The following is a 21015-nucleotide window of genomic DNA, read 5'->3' as shown; positions in this document are numbered from 1 at the left end:
GTTGGCTGTTCAGGCAACCCTGTTGGATTATCAGTTCCCAGGTTCCTTGGCACTGAAAGATCTTCATCAGAGGCACTGGAAACTGTTGTGCAGAGATACTAGAGCTAATTGTGACAGTAGCAATGCTGAATGTCATGCAGGCTGACTTGCCATGGCCCTATAAACTACTTAGGCATTTCTGTTACTTGAGATTGGTTGCATATACAGCAGCTGTATTTCCTAACATTTAGCTGATTTTGTAATGTAATCTCAGTTGATCCATGTTCCTTGCTTGGCAGAGCTTGGCAAAGAGCAAGAGAGGTAGGTTGCAGAGAGAGGATTTAAGCTAATTTTCCTTTGCTGGTGTTAAAATTGTTTAAAAAATTGTAAATATAAAAAGAAATGCTCAGTAAGTTCTTGCACATCCCCCTTCCCCGTATTAGTTTGCTCAGTATGTTGGTGCAGGCTTCTATGAATAGTTAACTGTTCACTGTTAAACACTGCAGAATGATGCCATGTTAAAAATAGTGGTAACTGGCTTATTAACTTTAATTTATTACTCAGCCTTATGTGTCCAGCATTTTGTCAGCACAGCAAATCCCCTAGTGGATTGACATAATTTATGAGGAAAGGAAAGCTGTTCAGATGTGGAAGTAGCATGTGTATTGTGAGGCCGATTTGCCTATCAAATACTTAAAGAAACTCTTCAAGTCTTGCAATTCCCTGAGCAGATGAGAAGAGAGGGATGCAGTATTTGCTTGGAATGCCCTGTAGCTTGTGGGTAGTTAGTGAAGCAGTGTTGGAGGGCGGAGGCAGATTGGTGTTTCAGTTGTTGAACTTCAGAGGGTTATGTGGTGTGTTATGTGTGACTTGGCAGGTAGCTTTCCAACTGGGTAGCAAGTATTCAGTAGATATGATGTGGTGGCCTCTTTACACTTCTAAAAGCCTATCATCAATACCTACTGGTTTACAGAGTCATATCAACTATTTGTTTGGGTATTCATATGAACCCAATGAGGAATTCGCACAAACAAAATTGCAGAGGAGTGCTGTACATAAATATGCCTCCAGCTAGTGGCTGTTACTGAGAAAAAGCATGTTAAGACTTATAAAGATGGCTGAACTGATCCTGAATAGAACAGAGAAGGATGGGAGGAAAGGCAAATTTTAGTGCTTTGTGGAGTCCTGGGAGAGGAGGGAAGAGGCAAGAGACAGAGAAAGTTGGAGAGAGGAGATTTTCTCAGGCATGATTATTGAAATTTTGATGTGTAGGTGTTGGCACGCTACCAAGTTGGCTTACTGTCTGCCAAGATCCCCATGTCCCTTTCTGCAGAGCTGCTGCCCAGCTGGTCAGTCCTGTTGCAAGGGGATTTTCCTTCCCAGGTGCAAGACTTTGCATTTGTCCTTCCAGTGTTTCTTAAGGTTCCTTTTGGATCCTTCTCCCAGCTTGTCCAGGTGCCTCTGGATGGCAGTCCAGCACTTGAGGGATGGATTCCCCCTCAGTTTGGTATAAGCAATGTCCTTTTAAAGCAATACCACAAAAAAGCCTGGTTTTGTATCTTTAACCTTGATTGTAGCCCTAATTAGAATAGACTGGAAAAATAAAACCAGTATGTTTCAAGGTGCTGGATTTAATAAAAGTTGTATTTCCTATGAAAACGTGTGCCTACATGAATTATTGAGTAAATAAGGGATGCCACACAGCACTGCTGTTACTAACGTGGTTAAAAATTAAAAAGTAATTCCTTGGTGCATTTCAGGCATCATAGGAACTTAATCCAACTGGGACAAACCCCAAGTAATCAGTTGCTGTATTAATGAATGACAATTTTGGTGAGTTTGGTTTTCTTCAGGCGCTTACTGCCACCTACAGTCAGTGAAGCTGTATGTTTGGTACTTGCTTGGATTGCTCTGGCTTTGCAGTTGGGAATCTGTGTTACGGACACTGTTTTGTAGTTCTTTGTAACTCTGCTCTAGTAAATCTGCTCTGGCAAGGTAGGAAGGGCTGTGTGTGTTTATATATAATGTTTATACATATATACATGAGCTCGTAGCACATTCAATCTGTAATTGTAGATCAGAAGAATCTTTCAGGAAACATTTTTAAAAGTGTTATTCTGTAAGATGCAAATACATAAATGTTACCTAATTAGTAGCTAAGGATAAAGAGTGTAATGAAGGCTTCTACAACATTAAAATATTAGAAGTTATGCATGCTTTCTCAAATGTGGTATAGCTTCTTGCAGCCTAAGTGGGTATGTGTAAAAGGTAGAATAGCTGCTTGAGTGTACTGTAGAATCTGTTAATGCTTTAAAAAAATGAAATGAAGTCGTTTTACATAGGAGTAGTGTCATCTTTGAAGTAGAATGTCCGTCCCTTACTTCTTACATTATTCAATACAAACCAGGTTTGTGACTGTCCAGCCAGTCACCTCAACTGTCACTGCCCTCTTAGATTTTAATGCACCACACAGACGTCTACTGCTTGAACTACTAGAATTGTAAATTGTCATTCCCAGTTAACCATGTTAAGGAAGCGTGAAAGGCTTCGGTTCTAACTCCATAATGTACATGAGCACCAGAGAAGCAGGAAGTTTAGTGTTCTTCAGTCTTTCCTGAACATCAGAGGTTCCCCTTCAGTCTCCTTCCTGGCCCAAGATTTAGGCAGACAATGGACATGGACTGATGCAGCAAGTAGTGATGTAATATATTGTGCAGTGTGAATATGAAAATGTCCTCTGAAATAATTTGCAAAACTTATGAGAAGTGTCTATTTTAAATAACAAAAGATACAGGAGTGCTAAGTTAGAAGTCCAGCTGCAAAAGTAGGAGCAATAATAGCATTAGAAACTTGTTCTCTTCCCTTACTTGGATTCGCTTACTGTAGTTAGTCTTCCTTTTCCTGAGTAGTAGACAATCCTCAGTTATTTTCTCTTTCATAGAATCATAGAATAGTTACGGTTGGAAAGGACCTTAAGATCATCCAGTTCCAGCCCCCCTGTCATGGGCAGGGACACCTCCCACTAAACCATGCCACCCAAGGCTCTGTCCAACCTGGCCTTGAACACCGCCAGGGGTGGAGCATTCACAACTTCCCTGGGCAACCCATTCCTGTGCCTCACCAGCCTAACAGTAAAGAATTTCTTCCTTATATTCATGGCTGTTTGTTTTCTGTGGTCTCATTAATTGTGTCTGTTGCTCACCTTTGCCTAGGTTCAGTAAAACTGCTGCCATCCTCTGAATGCTTTGAGTGGAGTGAGGTGTACTGCCATGCTTTTTATATCTAAAGCTTTGGTGTATATCTAAAGCTGGCAATGTCTGAAACCCTTTACTCTGGTCTTTCCCTTCCACCCCTGATCAGCTTTGCTGAAAACTCATCTCATTTAAAAGCAGAAGCTCATTAAACTGTTTTTAATGGAAAATGTTATTGTATGTCAGGTTTTATGTGGCAGTCTGATCTAGGATGTTAGTGACTAAATGATTAGATTAAAAACCCTTAAAAGGACAATACCACTTGCCTTAAATGACTTCTGTAAGAGTCTTTATGGAGACTGGAAACTTGAAGAGATTTTGTTAGTAAGCACAAATGTGGTTAATAATGTGGTTAGTTGATTCTTTATTACTTTTCAGATTGAACTAGCATACAAGGCTGATCAGTATTTTCAATTTCTTTTACAGGGTGACCTAAAAACTTACATCTGCAATGAGGAGGAACGCATTAAAGGAGAGTCACAAATAATGCTGCTGCAGAGAATGGCATGTGAGATTGCTGCTGGACTTGCTGTAATGCATAAGCATAACTTTGTGCATAGGTATGTTTTCCAGATAAATTGCTTTTAGTTACTCTTTTAGTTTACTCTGAAATTCATGTAGATATTTTCATTAAACTCCATGTGTATTGAAGATTAACTAACTTCCACCTACCTGACATATCCTAAGTCATGAAGGTGTGATGTTTATGAAGATTCTAATTCTACTGCAGTGGTGTGTTGCAGCTCCAACCTGGCTGAAAGCTGATCACCTCCTTTCTAGGTTTGCAGCCTGTGGAATACAGCCTGCTGCTAAGCTAATCTGGAAGATCTAGTTGTTTAATTCTTGGCCAACTTCTTTGGTTTATTGTGGGGAAAAGGGTGTTATAATTTTGTTAGAATGAATTTTACCTGCTGTGTATTTTTAATAGATTACAGGAATTGAAAACTTTGTTTGGTGAGCTGTTGTTAGTAAAAAGAGAAAAAAGAAACACAACCAAATGCTGCCTTTTCTAATGCAGTAAGGAAGAAGATGAATTTAGATGGAAAATCTCACTGAAGCAGGTGCTCTCTCATCTGAATTACTGTTCATGTAACCTTTTAAGTCTTCAGTAGTGGTGGTAGTCACATTTAGAAGAAATCATGTGAGAACCATTTTGTTTTAATCGGGGAGAAAAATGCTATATTAAAGTTAATGCAGTCAGTACTGGAAGGATGGCAGGAGTTGTAAAGGGCTGGAAAAAATGTATTCATGGAACTACTCAGAAATATGTCATTTTTTGTGTGCTATAAATAAAAAGGTGCTAAGGAATTGGAAGACGTCAACCTTAGACTTGTAATGACTAAAATATTTGAGAGTACTTGCTCCCCAGACACAGCTTACCTGATGAACCCTTGGGTATCATAAAGTGGTTTGCTTTGGTTTTATGTTAGGTCAGTCTGTTCTTTGCTCTAGAAGCAGCACTTAAATCCCCTCTTTCAGCAAATTAGGAACTTGTGCTAGAGCTTATCGATGCACTTCTTGCTGCTTAGAGAAAGCGGAGGCCTTGTTCAGGGAGAGCTATCAGTCTGAAGTCTTAAAAGGTTCAGATGTAAAACAGCAAAACCCTGAGAAAACCCCAAAGCCTGTACTCTGCTGGGGGCAGAGCTATTCTTTTAACTTGTTTAACAATTTCACATGAGTTGAAGGTAGTACCAGTTGTACCTGTCAAACTGAGTGGTCCCTGTCTCTTGCATTGCAGCGGCGTGGCTCTGTAGGTGTTAAATTTAACAGTATGCTTTCAGAGAAATGCCATTAAACTTGATAAATAATTATTCTGTGGATCTGCAAGATTCCCACTGTAAATATTCACTTCTAGCAACACTATCCTGATGCTGTCAGAGTAAGCGGTAAGGCTCCAGCATCAGTGATTTTGTTGTTAGTGGTAAATGCAAGCAGCCAAAATTCTATTCTCTCTTCCAGGATATTTATTTCCATAGTGTAAAACAAGTTGGGAAGCTTTGAGGCATGCTTTAGGATTACAAATGTGTTTCTGACCTATGTAGTTCAGTGAGTCTGGAAAGGAAAACATTTTCTTCTTTCTCTGAAGAAAGGAAGCTGTGGCTTTTAGACCATTGTACTTCAGAGGCTGTTTTTGTTTTTTTTAAAGCCATGCAGAAGCAATGGTGGAGTTCTTCCACTGCGCTTAATTGCCTGGTACCCTTTGGTAAAGCAGAGCAAAATATTTGAGCAATTATTGTGCTGAGCTCTCTGCTTCACTGCTACAGTTCCACAGTAAGCACGTGACTTCATTAAACTGGCATAGATTTCCAAGTTTGCACGATGGGTTTTCTGATACAGCTTCTTGGTGTTATTACAGCAGCACTGATGGCTCTAAGTACTTGTGGTCAGGTGTATGCGGGAAACTGAAACACATTCTGTGTGTATTCAGGAGCTTTTGATTTGGTTAATAAAGGACTTTTGTGAAATACATCTTCTGGTACTCTTTTCCAGAGACTGTCTGTAGATCTAGTTTGTGTAACATACGGTTTTGTTATTTAGAGGAACTTAACTGTAGGTGTAATATATTACTAGTTGCTTAGTATCATATTGCAAATTGTTAAGTATTTATACCTGATCTGAATTGTTAATATATTTTGCTTATGGCAATTAAAATGCAAGACGTGCAGTGACACGTGTTAGGGAAAGAGGGACCTACATCACTTCAGCACATAAACAGCTTTAGAAACCTACATCAGAGGATTATTAGTAGAATTAAATCATTGCATTTAAATTCTGTGTGTAGCTTGAATGTTTAAAAGTATACTTGTCTGCTCTAGAGAAGTGACTACATTTTGAACTCCTTTATAAAGGACAGCGTAACAGTCTAGGGTCTAGAAATCCATTGGGGTTTCCCTCTTCAGGTTCAAAACACAGCACTGCACCAGCTACCACGAAGGAGAAACATGACTGCTACTGCTGAACCCAGGACAGGTTTTTTGTATAAAATCTTCAAATATGATTGCCTTGTCACTATATTTAGTTTTCTTTGCCTTCCAGAACACAGATCCTGCTCAGTTGTGTAGATCTAAATTGATTCTGTTTTGAAAATGTGGGAGGGCCTAAGGGCAGTCATATTCTTGTGGCTACAAAAGAAATCTTGTCCAGTAAGTTTAGTGTAAGGAGAGACCGTATCAGTGTTTGTTTTTTTTCTGAAAGTAAGTAGTGTCTATATAGAACTGTGGTGTCTGCAATTAATCCAGTGAGATATGGGATCAGCTGCTGGCTTGTATAAGTTGTAAAACTTAATGAAAATATAAGCTGCAAGAGAATTATCCCAGTTCGGATCAAAGTTGTATGTTTGAAATTACTCTCCCCAGTTAACTGTGACTGGGTTTGTGTTATGAATTGGTCTTCTGGAGTATGTGAACTGGTTTAATTCCATCCAAAGGGAATCAGAAAGGTGACTGCAGGAGCACACCTTTCTTGCACCTATCTTGCTTTAGCCTTTAGCAGGATTTAGGTCTGGGATCAGACTACATGTCAGATGAATGAAATGTTGAAGTATGTGTAGTGTAGGTGTTGAATCCTTAGCACTGTTGTTTCATATTATTGATCTGCTCCTGTCATGGCCTGCTCTTTGCTACTGTAATCTACAAGTGTGCATATGTGCAACTCCTCTGTGATTTTTTTTTAATATAATTTTATGGCCTTTTCACTTGATTCTTTAAGCTGTGGCCTTGACAGTTCTAACAAGTGTCACTTCTGTTAACCCACTTGTCTTGATTTGCATTGAAGACTACCTGGTTTGGTTTCATTATTTATCTGTTTGCTTTTTAGTGACTTGGCCTTACGGAATTGCTTTCTTACATCTGATTTAAATGTCAAAGTAGGAGATTATGGGATAGGATTCAGTAGGTATAAGGTAAGTTAATCTAGTCATGCACCACTTTCGTAAAAGGATTTGGGGCCTAAGGTTGTAACAAGCATGCTTGAAAGTTACAAACTCATACTAGATTGTCCTTTGAATAATAAACTTTCAAAGTAAAACTGGCAAATAACTGTAGCAAGGTTATGTAACAGAATAGCTGATCTTTGTAGAGGTGAGTGGAGTTTGTGCTTAAAAGAAAGAAGCTTTGGGTTAAATGTATATATACACACACAGTAGTCCTAAAATATGCACAAATTCCTTCTAATGTTTAAGAAATAATATTTTGTAATGAAAATATTCAAAGTATCTAAATATTTCAAGGAAGTTGGCATTCAGTTTTTCTACTGTGCAGTGGGCAGTGAGCGCCTTTTCTCTACAGCATTATTCTCTGCTACTTGGGGAAAATGGGATTTATTATTTAGCATAGGGATCACATAAAACCATATTAAGGAGAGGACTGTTAACTTCTGGAATTTGATCCAATGTTTGTTCAGTCTTTTTTTTTCCTATGATTTAGGAAGATTATATTGAGACAGATGAGAAGAAACTAATTCCTCTCCGATGGACTGCACCTGAGTTAGTAACAAGTTTTCAAGACAGACTCTTATCAGCAGAGCAAAATAAATACAGTAACATATGGTATGTAGTAGGCTTTAGAATGATTTCAGTGAGAGATTTGTGAACATATCCTCAAATGTTACACAAAAGAGTCAATATTTATAGTTAAATTCATTATTGGCTTGATGCATTGCTTTATTTCCTCAGACATACAGTAGGTTAATCTCTACAAACCTGAAACTATATCTTGCTTTGGAAAGATGCTTAGGAATCTGTTGATAGAACAGATAGGTTAAGAAAAAACTGTTTAGCAGAAGAACAAGCATTTATACTAATAAAAATGATTACTTTACATTTGCCAAATGCCTTTACATGTTTCTAAAGGAAGGAAATGATAAATAATTTTTCTAGTAATGTAGTAGTTGTGGATGACATAAAAAGTTGAACCCTTCAGGCAGGCTCCCACAGATCATACTGTTCATCAAAACTACAAGCAGCCAGGGTGTTAAGGTTTCCAGCTTGAATTTTGGTGCCTCTTACACAGAGCTGCTTTGAACAGGTTTGGACTAGATGACTTTGAAAGAGCCCTTCCAATTTAAATTGTTCTATAGTAATACCTGCAGAGTCAGTTGCTTTGCATTTTGAGCAAGGAAAGGTTGCCCAAAGACCAGCATCAACTGTAATCACTGAAAAGTGGTTGGTGTTGCATACAGTATGTATACAGCAATGAGAAAAGAGGTGGCTTCTGATGACTGCAGCTTAAAAATAAGTAATTTGATGAAAACAGAAATAAAGGTTAGTTTTCTAGCAGTTTGACTTATAACTACTGCATTTTCTGATGAAAGCTTTTCTTACTGTTGGACTAACCATAATGTTTTTTCATCTTGCTTCTCTAAATAGACATTTTCTTTTTATTTAACATGTGGGGGTTTCTTCCATAGTTGAATCATTTGAGGCCTCTTTTGTCTTCACTGGTGTTGCCTTTGTTGTCATTGCCTTCAAACAACTTCATTCTTGAGCTTCTGGCATTCTGTCAAATAAAATGAGTTAGCAGGTTCTGAAGTTGTTACAGAGTCAATGAGAGAGTGGTATTTGTTTCTTCTTGCCAGTTATGCTTTGCATAATAATCCTTATTTTCTTAGAAAAGCAACCTTAAAACAGTTCTTGGAATGCACAGTAATTTGCTGCTCTCTTTCAGGTCCCTGGGGGTAACGTTATGGGAGCTGTTTGAGAATGCTGCTCAGCCTTACTCAGACTTTTCTGACAGGGAAGTCTTAACCCATGTCATAAGGGAGAAGCAGGTTAAACTCTTCAAGCCACGCCTGGAGCAGCCATACTCTGATAGATGGTAAACTTCAAGTGTTTTTATTTATTCTTAAAGCTGCTGAAGAAGTTTCTGGCATTACTCAGTTCTCTTAATATGCTGAAATTACTCCTTGGAATCATCTTCCTGGCAAAGAAACTCTGAATAAAGGGAGTAAAAGGAGTTTCTATAGATGGATTTTTCTGCCAGTGATATTAATTTTTACTTTTTTTTTTTTAGCTTGTTACATACCTGAATTTTATATATTCTTTTTCATTGTGAAGCCTGTTAAGACATGTTTCTTATTTGTATAGGTATGAAGTTCTGCAGTTCTGTTGGCTACCTCCGGAAAAGAGACCAACAGCGGAAGAAGTGCACAGACTTTTAACTTACCTTCGCATGCAAAGCCAAAGGGACTCGGAGATTGATTTTGAACAGCAGTGGAATGCTCTTAAACCAAACACCTCAAACAGAGAAACAAATAATTCTGCGTTTCCAATCTTGGATCACTTTGCAGGAGATAGACTTGGCCATGAGATGGAGGAAGTTCTTACTGTAACTGAAACAAGCCAGGGTCTCAGCTTTGAATATATCTGGGAGGCAGCTAAACATGATCATTTTGATGAATGTGGTCATGTGAATCCTGATGAAGCAATGACATACGCAAGTGTTTTCTTTCCAGTGGAGGTTTTTGAGAGGTCACTTTCAGAGCAAGGGTCGGGAGCACAGAATGCGAGTGGTCAGGAAGCATCACTTGCTGTCCCTGGGGTATTACCTGTGTTTGATGCACACAAGCTTTCTGTTGGAAATGACTACTATATCCAATTGGAGGAGAAAGGAAGTGGCTGCACCATGAATTTTGATAACCAGTCACTTGTACTAACTACAGAAGTTGATCATCAAGAAGCTGTACAAGAAAAAAGTTCTCATTTCACAGTTCTCAGGGATCTTGATGTTGAAGAATCTAGTACGGATGGGGACTTCTTCCACTACAGTACAGATCCTAAAGAGGAATTTTTGCCTGTTACTAGTAGTCCAGAAAGTCCTTTCCAGAATAGATTTAATGACATTGACAGATCAGAAGAATTGGCAAACAGAAAAATACTTGGTTTTGCTGAAACAAATGATATTTCTAAAGACTTTAAACCACCTGTTTTAAACTCAAACACAGATGCCAGGAAGGCAGCAGGCCTTTCTGAGAAGGAGCATTCTAGTCATGCTTCTGAAAATGAAACAGTTTGCTTATGTGAAAATATCTCTAACCAGCCTGACTTGGCAACTTTAGAAGAACTTTCTGATAACTTCTTATTTCTTCAAGAGAAAAACTTATTGTCAGGGTTATTGTCTAAGAAAACCAGCAGTGATTTTGGACAAAAACCAGATAATGTTCTAAAGAGTGTATTAGAAACCTCATATAGAGTCTCTGTAGAGCCTGAACCTGTGCTGGCTGAAAATGCACAGATATTTTCTTTAATACATGAAAGTCTTAGAACAGTGAAAGATGAAAATTGTAACCCGGTGACAATGAATAAAGATCTGAATTCTCAGTGTCAGACTACTGTGGAAGTGCAGGCATCCTCTAGTCCATCTGCAGCCTGTAAGTCATGTGATAAATGTGCAAATCCTCCTTATTTGAAGGAGGAGGAAAAACTTTTGAATGTGGAAGTCAGTGAAGTCATGTCCTGTAACACTGATATTCTCTGTCAAGAAGAGCTATCTAGTAATGCCAAAAATAATAATGTTGGAAACAGTCCGTATTCTGGTGTTGCTGTTGAAACAGCTGAGTGTGATGCACAGGTAAAACAGGGAATGCTTCCCAACTATGATGAAATAGCTTCTAATAGAGAAAAATGTAGCAATCAGGAAGATGTGAGAAGAAACTTGCAAGATACATCTCCCATAATAAAAAGAGATGAATGTTTGTTGGAGGAAAGACAAGAAGCATCAAATCATTTTGAGAACTGCAAGGATATTCCAGAAGAGGTCACCTCAGTTTCTGTTGCTACTTCAGACTGTACAAGTCAGGATAGTCTTTTGGAAGACAACCCATCTCCTATACAAACTGTAGAACAAGCCTTAGAGACACCTGATTCTTTGGATTCTTTAGATGTAAATGAGGTTCTAGAATCTTTACAGGCTCAAAGCCCTCAGAAACTTTTGCCACCTGATAAACCTGCTGACAGTGGCTATGAAACAGAGAACCTGGAATCTCCAGAGTGGACTTCCCATATCACTGTTGAGGATGCTTCTAGTGTAGATGCTGCTCTCTGTGGTGTTAGTGAGAGCAATGTCAGTGCTTTACCTTCTAATCCAGTCATAATTGTTTCAGAAGCAGCAGCTGGTTTAGATGCAGTGAACAGCAATCTTGAAACAACCCCAAAGGTTTTTCTGGGGGGAAGTCAGAACTCTTACAGAGACTCTGCCTATTTCTCTGATAATGATTCTGAACCAGATAAAAAAACAGAAGAGACTGTCAGTCTGTCAGGAGAGACTACGGGTGGTGTTTCTTCCAGAAGAGGAGAGAATAATACTGAAGAGGATTACAGTTTTGAGGAGAGACAGCAAAAGTGTGATGTAAGCAATTATGAGGATACTAATAATCAAAATGCAAAACTAGAACTAAATCATGACTTAGAGATCCAAGAGGTAGATGTAAGGATGCAGGGCTGTCCTGATGAGTGGGCTGAGGCAACTCTGAATTCCGTGGAGATATTGATGGACAGAAACCTAAGGGATGAAATAAAACTATCTGAGACTTCACGTAAAACTGTGTCTTGTGTTGGCACTAATACTTCAGAACTTCTTTCACACAGAGACTTAAAGCCTGTGCATAACATACACAGTCCTTTAGATCTGAGTAACAGCGAGAAGTCCTTCTATCACATTGAAGGACAAAAACTGAAAGAGCCAGATATTGAAGGAAAATACCTTGGAAAACTTGATGTTTCTGGAATGCTTGACTTAGAAGATGGCGATGATGCAGATGAAGAAGATGAGAACAGTGATTCTGAGGATGACATGAGGACTTTTCATATGCATAGTCTGAGTTCTGACAGTGAAGATGAAACTGTTCATCAAGTACCTGAGATAATTACTGAGAAGGATGATGGAAAACATCTGAGAAGCTTGTTGAAACTTCCAGCACCTCTTGATGAGAGGCAGCATGAGCCTTGGAAAAATGAGAAAAAGGCTGTAACGTTCTTTGATGATGTGACAGTCTATTTGTTTGATCAGGTATGCTTTTTTTACTAAGTAAAGTTTTTGTTGGTTTGAGTTTTTTAAACAACATTTGGTAGAATTGCTTTTTTTTTTTTTTGCTAGGTGTAGAATAGCAGGGCTGTTTGGAAGTGAAGGAGGGTGTTGTTTTGGCACGGTTGGTTGTCAAGTCCTGAGACTCCATTGCTTTTGGATCCCTAACTGTATGCTCTGAGTGAAACGTGATGTCCTTTTGATGTTTATAAGCTGTGTTTAATTTGAACATGTGAAGCAGCATTGTTATGGACCATATTCGATTTGATTATTTTGCCAGAATGTTGTAACTTTTTGGAATCAATTTGTTAGTTTAATGAGTTTGAGGACTTTGAATTTAAGTTTAAATGCCTTTATAAAAGAAAGGAAGAAAGGGATAAAAATAACAGCTAACCAACCAAATAAAACACCCCAAAAACCCTAAACAGCAACCAAACTTTGGCTCTTGTGTTAGTTAGCATTAAGGTACATTTACTTTAAACCATAATTAAAGATAAGAACAATATTTAGATGGTAATGCTAATTTTTACATGCAGTGTTATTCAAGTTGAGTGAAATACTGATCTGCTTCTAAAATTCAAGATTACCTTTGTTTCCCTATCTGCTTTATCAATTTTTAACTTCTGTAACTTGATACATCAGGGATAGTGTTTTACCATTGTGGCAACTAAACTCGTATAGTGAGTTTGAAAGAACAGTCACATTGTCAAGCTTTGGAAATGTTAGTTATGATGACGCACGTAAATATTGGTTAATTTTGTTTTGGAATAGAAAACATAGGTGTTTTGTGTTTAGGCAGCCTATGTAGAATAGTAATCCTTTTGTGAGAAGGGAAGAGAAAATCGGCTGTGTTTAACCTGCTCTTAGTTGTTGAACTTTTATTTTTACAGTAACTGATAAGATGTTGGCTGCTTCAAATACCAGTTGTACAAAGTTTGTCTCTTTATCCTGGTGCATGATTAAGCGTTAAAAACAAAAAAAGTAAAATAAAAACTTAAAATGTTGTGAGTTGGCTTAAGGCTTTGTTAAAGAATTAAACACCTGCCTGGGTCAGGCTGACAAGGGAACTGTTTTTAATTGGAAGATGTTTAGCTTTGCTCTTAGGAATACAAAACTTTTAAGTATCATAAATAAGATTTAAAGTCGCTTCCTGAGTGCATTTTAGTGTAGATTTAATACAGTTTTCTTTAGAACTAGAATTACCTGCATATGCTTAATCTGTAACTCAAGGTTTTGTTATGTGGTAGTAACTTAAGAGTTTGCAGGCCATTTAATTCCGCAGTACATTTGATGGTGACAGTGGGGAGTGGATTTCTGGAAAGCTTGCATCTGTGGGCATGGACACATTGTGTGTACAAGAGGGATAAGTAAGTAACTTACTGTATTTGCCTTAGGAAATGCCGACTAAGGAGCTGGGAAACCATGCAGTAGACTTGAATGGGGAAGACTCTTGCAGCACTCCGGCTCCACCTTCGAGTTTTAGTTACTTAAACAGATTTGCAAATTCAGAAAGCTCAACAGATGAAGAAGGTACCGGACTATATTTATGCACAGCAGGGGCTGAGGCTGTTTTATGCATAGCTGTTAATGAAATGTCTTTTAAATGATATGTGACTTGTAAATTGGCTGTACCATATTGGCTTCAGTTTTGTATCCTGAGCACAGACTACAGCTAGGCTCAGGTAATGGTGTTACTGATCATCAAAGCTGGTAATGCGATACCGGTTGGTTATACACTGATGTGTCTGGGGTGTCTTGGAAGGCTACCAAAGTAGGGGAGACAAATATTGTGACTCCTGAGGGCTAGAACAGAAAAGCTACAAGTTCTGCTTTGGGTTAGCACAGTCTTCCAGGGGGTTGCTTTTAAAACTGGTTATGACTTTACATTATTGTCAGTTCTCTTTTTTTTTTTTTCTTTTTCCTCAAGGTGGGGGTTTTGAATGGGATGATGACTTCTCTTCTCCAGAGCCATCCTTTATGTCAAAGGCAGCTAATAGTCTTATTAGTTCTAAATCACCTCTTCAGTCATCAAAGTATTTCTCTCCACCTCCACCTTCCCGGACTCTCGATCAGAACTGGTCACATACGTCCCCTTATTCCAGATTCTCTATCTCTCCTGCAAACATGGCAAGCTTTTCTCTTACGCATCTTACAGATTCAGATATAGAGCAAGGAGGTAAGTGATGTAGTTATAATAATTATTTTAGAACCACAAATTCAAAACTCTAATCAAAGATAGAAGTCAGAGATATGACAAACCTTGTTCTATTTTAGATACTTAATTTAAAAATGCATTGTTAATACTATAAATGTTATGTGTGGTCTTGTATTTCAGTTAAGACATAGCTTTCCTTTGAGATTATTTGCATCCAAGTTGCTACAAACTTGTGGTTCTGTTGAATATTCTGTTGAATATTACAGGACAAGTTCACAATTTTTCTGTTAAAAAAGAAATAGTGCAATAGTTGTGAAATCTGTGCAATCCTTAAGCACTTGTTTATAGCTGCCACACCATGGCAGTTGAATAAATGTCATTATCACACTGTCATTAGTCAGAATTTTATTTTCATTGCACAGGATGAGGATGCTAGAACATAATGTTTCTGCCATTGCTGTCTAAGCTTATTTTACAATTCAGTTTCTTTTCATACTGCTTTTTAGAAAGAGCATTCTTGACATACAAGAATTGCAGCATGTTTTCTAGAGCTGTGAATAAGACCATTTAAGGAGAGTCAGTCTGTTCATATCACATCAATATTGAGTACCAGCAGTATTTATTAATAGTAGCTTTCTTGTCTGTAACCAAAAGCTTTTCTTTCAACTTCGGAACATTTTTTGAGGTTAAAGGGGCAAACCCAAATAGGCTTGAATCAGTTCAGCATATTAATCTTGATAAAATGCTGCATTATTAAATATTACTGGTTGCTGAGCCTTGCTAATGGTAAATATGTAATCGGGGTTATATAGAGTTGTATTGTTCTTGTATTGTGCTTATTGATAAGATAATGCTTGCTGCCTAGTAACTTGCAGATAAGAGATTTTTATGGAGATCTTACATTGCCTCATGAGTCCTAAGAAGTGACATTGAACCGTGTGCTTTAAGCAGATGTCTATGTAGAAATGTACCAAATGTTTACAGTAGTTGAAAGCTGTAGGGAAAGATTAACCAAAACTTGGAAGTGTGAAAGGGCAGAATGCCAGGCTGTAGGAAGAGCCTTGCAAAGAAGGGAGGGTTGTACAGAAGGATCTCATTGTACCTTATGACCTTTCCTCTACTAACAGGAAGCAGTGAAGATGGAGAAAAAGATTAATTTAAAACTTTGGACTGCATACATAGAACACACAGACTTTCTGTCTAAAGCTTCATCGTCTCTGGATCCTCCTGAAGCAACGCAGGTAATCAAGAAGTACTAAGAAATGAAAGTAAACACTGAAAACAATGTTAAATCAGGACATTAATTTGAATGTGTATTTAACTTTGTAATGTATTTTTAAATCAGTGCAATTTTGCTTTTCATTGAAAGATGATTCTGCCGCTGTTTTCAAGTACTTGAAGTATTTTTCAGATAACTTAAACAAGTAAAGCAATTACACTACAGTCTGGTTTATGTATGAGATTGTATAATATTCTTTTTATATTTTTCCATGTAGTTCATTATCTATTTGAACATACACCTGTTGTAGAACTGTGTATAACTGTCCTGTGCAACAGGTGGCTGTGTTGCTGAAACTGTATGGATGATAGTTGATCAGTAGTGAGCCATATTTATTCAAGAGGATATCACTACATATTACTTTGCTTATTACAATTGCACTATGGATTATTCTTCCTTTATTTCCTGATGTACAGATTCAAAATCTTAAATCTTTCAAGGAGAATAAGACAAGTTGAATTGGCCCACTTATCCAGTTTAATTTGTCCTTTTTGTAGCCTTTGCTATGCACGGTACATGTAAAGCGTACATAACTTCTGAGTGTTACGTTAGACTTGCTGAAATCTTATGTTCAGTACCATTTCTAAATGATAATGATTATAGATTGATTGTTAGTGTTCATGTTCTATAGGAAATTGGAAAAGAATATATGATATACTCTGGAGTTTTTAGATGTAAGAGATAATGTCTCTTAGTTCCTGAACATAATCCTACTGACTGCTTAAACTGTAATAGCATCTGACTATATCATAATTAAAGAGCCTTCCAGTTTTTACTACAATTTCTGCCTTGGAGAGAGAAGAGGAAAAATTGGCTGTACAAAACTATGGAATTTACGTATCTTATAAAAAGACTAATTTCAGTGGAATGGATTTGGGCACATGTGGGCCTTCAGCTGCCCATTTTGTGAATTTCAAAGCTCACTCTTCTGTTGAGTGTAGATTGGGCTGCCATTCAGAGGACTGTGGTAAATCTACCTCTCAGTGATGTTATGACAGTTAAGAATTAGATTAATGATTAATACCCAGTTTTGCACCCTTTTTAAGGCCAAACCTATTTTAAGTTGTCTGCAAGACCCTGTGGTACATTTTGAAATACATACTGATCAAAAGATACTGTATAGTAATGTTTGCTCTGAAGCTGTCTGTAGGGAAGGGAGTACAGTGTGGGCATGTTTAACCTTCATACTCTACCATGCATTTAGCTAGTTTAATCCTTTAAACTGCTGGATGGGGAGGAGAAATCCTTAATTACTACTCCAAAGTGAGTTCAGTTGAGAAACAAATCCCTGACCTCTTGGAATGCCTTATGCAGCTGCAGATCAGTAGGAAACACGGATAGGAGAGTTTACCTGGCTTAGTGTCCTAAAATACAAATGTACTAACATACTGAACACTTTGTATTTTAGTGGCTATTTTGGCAGAGCTTCATATAAGGGTGGTCCAAGTGCTCTGTGTCCAGATCCAGTCACCAGAGACTTCTCATCCCATGAAGTGTGGGAGGACTAGATATTTTCAGATGTGTAAAATTTGGTTTTGTATACCTCTGTATACATTTTTGTTTTGTTTTTTTTAAGTATTTTTTAAAATGACAGGAATGTTAATTGCTTTTTTCCAGCATTATTTAGCCCTTAACAAGAATGGCTTCCATACCGATCAGAAGGGAATGACTTGGTGATAATGTTGTTTAAAGTTGCCAATGTATTGTTCAGATGACTTTTTCTGGTGAGGCACTCAGGTTCAGAGTTAGTCAGAACTGTTCTTCAGTATGAAGTAGGGAATGGAATTTTTTCATGGACTTCTTCCCAGAATATGATTTAAGAGTCAAAGGGACATAGTTCTTTATACAGGCTTAGAGTGTATACTGTAGAGAGTTTAAGGAAGCTGTGCACTCCTCTCAATATTCAAAATACAGGTAATAGACTTTGTGCACAAACTATTGTTTAGTGATTCTGTAATTCCAACATCAAACTCCTTGACACAGTTAGATTTAAGGTATCTCATCTGTCTTCTATAATCCTCACCACAGTAAGAATGAAACTCTGTAATGGTCTGCAAAGCATGGTAGGGCTTATCTGCCTTGCGTGGTGAAAAATCTATCAGAACTGGACTTCAGCCTTAATTTTGAATAATTTGGTTTAAAATACAGCCCAAGGTTAAATAAAAGCTTCTACTCCAGAATGTTACAAGGTGGTTGTGCATTTTGTTTCTTATCATTCTGGAAAATCAGATATTTATCTTGCACATTAAGAATTTCCTTTACTTGACAGAAATCTATAGAAAATCTTATGTAGGAAGTGAAAGTTTACTCTTTTGTCCAAATTTTCTGATGAGTTGATAAAGGGGCATTTTTCCCAAAGTGAGCTGGGATATGTATGATGATAAGCAACATAATGTCATTTTTAGCTGTGCAGTGGTCTGGGTTGGAAGGGACCTTTAAGCTCATCCAGGTCCATTCTCCTGCCACAGGCAGGGACACCTTCCACTAGACCGGGTTGCTCCAAGCCCTGTCCAGCCTGGCTTTGAGCACTGCCTGCAATAGGGTAACCACAGCTTCTCTGAGCAACCTGTTCCCAGAAGAGAAAAGAAATGAAGAGAAAGAAATATTTAAGCTGACTCACCTCACTTTAAATATGAATTTTAATTTTGTTAATCCACTAGCCTGGATTACAATAATATAAAAGGTCTTTTTTTTTTTTTTGGAAAAAATCTGTAGTTTAACTGATCAACTGTTAGCAATATTTAAATATCTGCCTGGCTGTCAGTGGCACAGTGAAGAGGAATGGTAATTCCAAACGTGTTACATTATAGTAAGGGGATTTATTACAAATCATTCATTAAACTGTGTAATGTCTTGCACTAGCTACTTAGGCATGGTTTCCAGTTTAGAAGTACATGTATCTATTTTCAGTGGTTTACTATGAGGACTGCTTATATTTTAATTCCCTTTCTAGTAGAATACCGTGTTTACGTGAATAGTGAAGGCATTGTCTCCATTTGGCTACTAAAATCATTTTTAAAAGCTGATTTTTTCCCACCTAAGGAAGTTTGCTTAAAAATTAGTATCTGTTACGAGAAGCCAACAAAGCGAGAAGAATGTCCAGTTTTCATGGAACACCTGTACTCCCCTAAATCCCCAAGCCACAGATCTGTTGTGTGTCCAACTGCATTTATGGAAACTGCCATTTTCATGGAAATGAGCGGATTAAACATTTTTTCATCTCCTTGTTGATGCACTAATGAAAGCCATTTAAGCCTCATTCTTTTTATCAGTATTTATAGCAGATTTTTATGTAGTACTCAGTCTTTTTCATGAGGAGGCTGGTTGGTAGAAAGACTTTTATGATTAAGCACTATGCTAAAGTGTCAGCGTTGTCAGGTGTTAGTGACATGGCTATTTTTGTTGGAGTTGGTGAAAGGTGGAATCCAAGTATATTAGCCTTATAAGAAATAGCCTTAAATAAGAACAGAGTGTACAAAGTTACTTCAGCTTTAAGTCATACAGTAATATCATTGTATGTTAATGGTTTTGGTACAAGACTGGAAAAAAACTATCTACAGGAGAGTCAAACATCATATAAACTTACTGAAAATAAGTATTTGTAATACCAGCAGCCTGTTTTTCAGAAACTTGAATATGACTTAGTTTTGTTTATGAAATTGTTTGAACTTGCACAGATGTAGGTGTAACTTAAATGATAAAATGGTACTGATGTGTGTGTATATATAATGTTTAATTCTATTTGTAAATGAGAAACTATGTAACAAAATCATAGGTATGAGGTTTTCCTATTGTAATTTAATACAGGTATGAGGTTTATGGCAATATATCATAGTTAATGAAATTTCAGGTCAAAATGTCTTTAAATTGTGTACATTTTTAAATTGTAATTTCTACTGTATATTGATTATCATGCATAGTGTGATTCAAGAAACTGCTTGTAATTTAAAAATATTTAATATTAAAAATAAAATACAGTTATATATTTATAATCTCTTTGTCTGTTTGTTCATTCTTAAGCAGATACCAGCAATGGATCAGGTCCACAGTGTAGTTCTGCTGTGAGATATATTTGTTAGTGTCCAGAAGTTGAGAAAGTACCAAAACCTCAAAGCTACAGTCCAGCAGATGAGTCTACACAAAATAGTGTAGTTGCCTTTAATTTCTTCTAATAATACCACCTTGTGTGAGCTTCAGGTAAGGTGTATACACAAAGAAGCAGTACTTGAAATACAAACGGTGTAATTCTAAAAGGTGAATATTGCTTTTAATCCTAGAATTAAGCATGTGTAGGAAGAATGGAGATATCAAAATGTAAGTACCCTTCAGCAAACAGATTAACAGTATGTTTTTTCAATAATAATTCAGTTTATTTCTGGAAGATTTCTTTTTTTAATTTAAATGCATGTGCTGAATGAACCCAAGATCATGAGGTAGAGCACTGAACAGGCTGCCCAGGGAGGTTGTGGAGTCTCCTTCTCTGGAGACAGTCGGTACCCGCCTGGATGTGGTCCTGTGTAACCTGCTGTAGGTGGCCCTGCCTTGGCAAGGGGGGGTGGACTAGATGATCTCTAGAGGTCCCTTCCAACCCTAATGATTCTGTTCTGTGAATATCAGGTAAATTTAGTACTTGTGTATTGGTAGCTTCTCTGACTTGAGATTGAGACATTCACTCTGAGGGGCAGTGAATGTCTCTTTTAACCTGTTTACTGTTAAGGTTGTGATGACAGATCACAGCAGTGTCAGTGGTTATGGAGGCTGTTGTGGAAGCCCCCCCTCAGCATTGCAGCTGTTCTGAGTCGTGGCTCCTGTTGAGACCTGGGAATGAGAAACTGATATCAAGATGACTTAACTTCATTAGGTAAAATATAACTACTGGGCTGAAATTTGACCGAGACGGTGGTCGTAATTGAGAACAGATGTAAAAGATCCCATAGCACTAAATTGGTCATCTTAAATAGAACCTATTATCAAAGAATTTGAGCACTTGCAATCCTTAGCAGCAGCAGCAGCTTGCAAGGGAGGGAAGTGCTGAGGGCCTTTGTCACACAAGGTGCTATGGTACCTTGCACAGCCCTTGGCAGAACAGTGCACTCGGACATTTTCCTCCTCCATCTGCTGAAGTACTGACGACCCCCTCCTACAGTGACCCTGATTTGCTTGTCTTAGCATCCAGCGGTCTGGTGTCAGTGCCTGGATGCACACACACACACACAGCCCTAGGCTCAGCCCTAGCCCAGTGCTGCCTACTCCCTAAGGTTTTGTCGTCCCCAGAGCTCCGTGCCTATCCCAGTCCCAGGAGCCTTGTGGTGCTGGCCCTGGGCCCTCTCCCCC

The 21015-nt window shown here is 37.9% G+C and overlaps 1 protein-coding gene across 3 annotated transcripts in view; it reads left to right on the top strand.

The window, feature by feature from the left end:
- LMTK2 (lemur tyrosine kinase 2) overlaps positions 1–19878 on the top strand; it is a 42659-nt gene extending 22781 nt beyond the window's left edge. For 2 of the 3 annotated variants that reach the window (XM_057416991.1, XM_057416992.1), the window contains 8 exons: positions 3657–3790; positions 7047–7131; positions 7655–7776; positions 8894–9043; positions 9313–12232; positions 13642–13777; positions 14175–14423; positions 15530–17861. In XM_057416991.1, coding sequence (XP_057272974.1) covers positions 3657–3790; positions 7047–7131; positions 7655–7776; positions 8894–9043; positions 9313–12232; positions 13642–13777; positions 14175–14423; positions 15530–15558 — 3825 coding nt within the window. In that variant the 3' untranslated portion in view covers positions 15559–17861. Of the gene's footprint in view, positions 1–3656; positions 3791–7046; positions 7132–7654; positions 7777–8893; positions 9044–9312; positions 12233–13641; positions 13778–14174; positions 14424–15529; positions 17862–19704 lie in introns of those variants that run through there. The other variant, XR_008973132.1, reaches the window with a different exon arrangement.
- The last annotated feature ends 1137 nt before the right edge of the window (positions 19879–21015 follow it).

The sequence above is a fragment of the Pezoporus wallicus genome, unplaced genomic scaffold, assembly GCF_028554395.1.
Source record: "Pezoporus wallicus isolate ANWC-B61680 ecotype Strahan unplaced genomic scaffold, APGP_CSIRO_Pwel_v1 scaffold_7392, whole genome shotgun sequence".
NCBI classification, from domain to species: domain Eukaryota; kingdom Metazoa; phylum Chordata; class Aves; order Psittaciformes; family Psittacidae; genus Pezoporus; species Pezoporus wallicus.
Note: the sequence above shows the minus strand (reverse complement) of the source record. Positions and strands in the feature narration are given on the sequence as shown.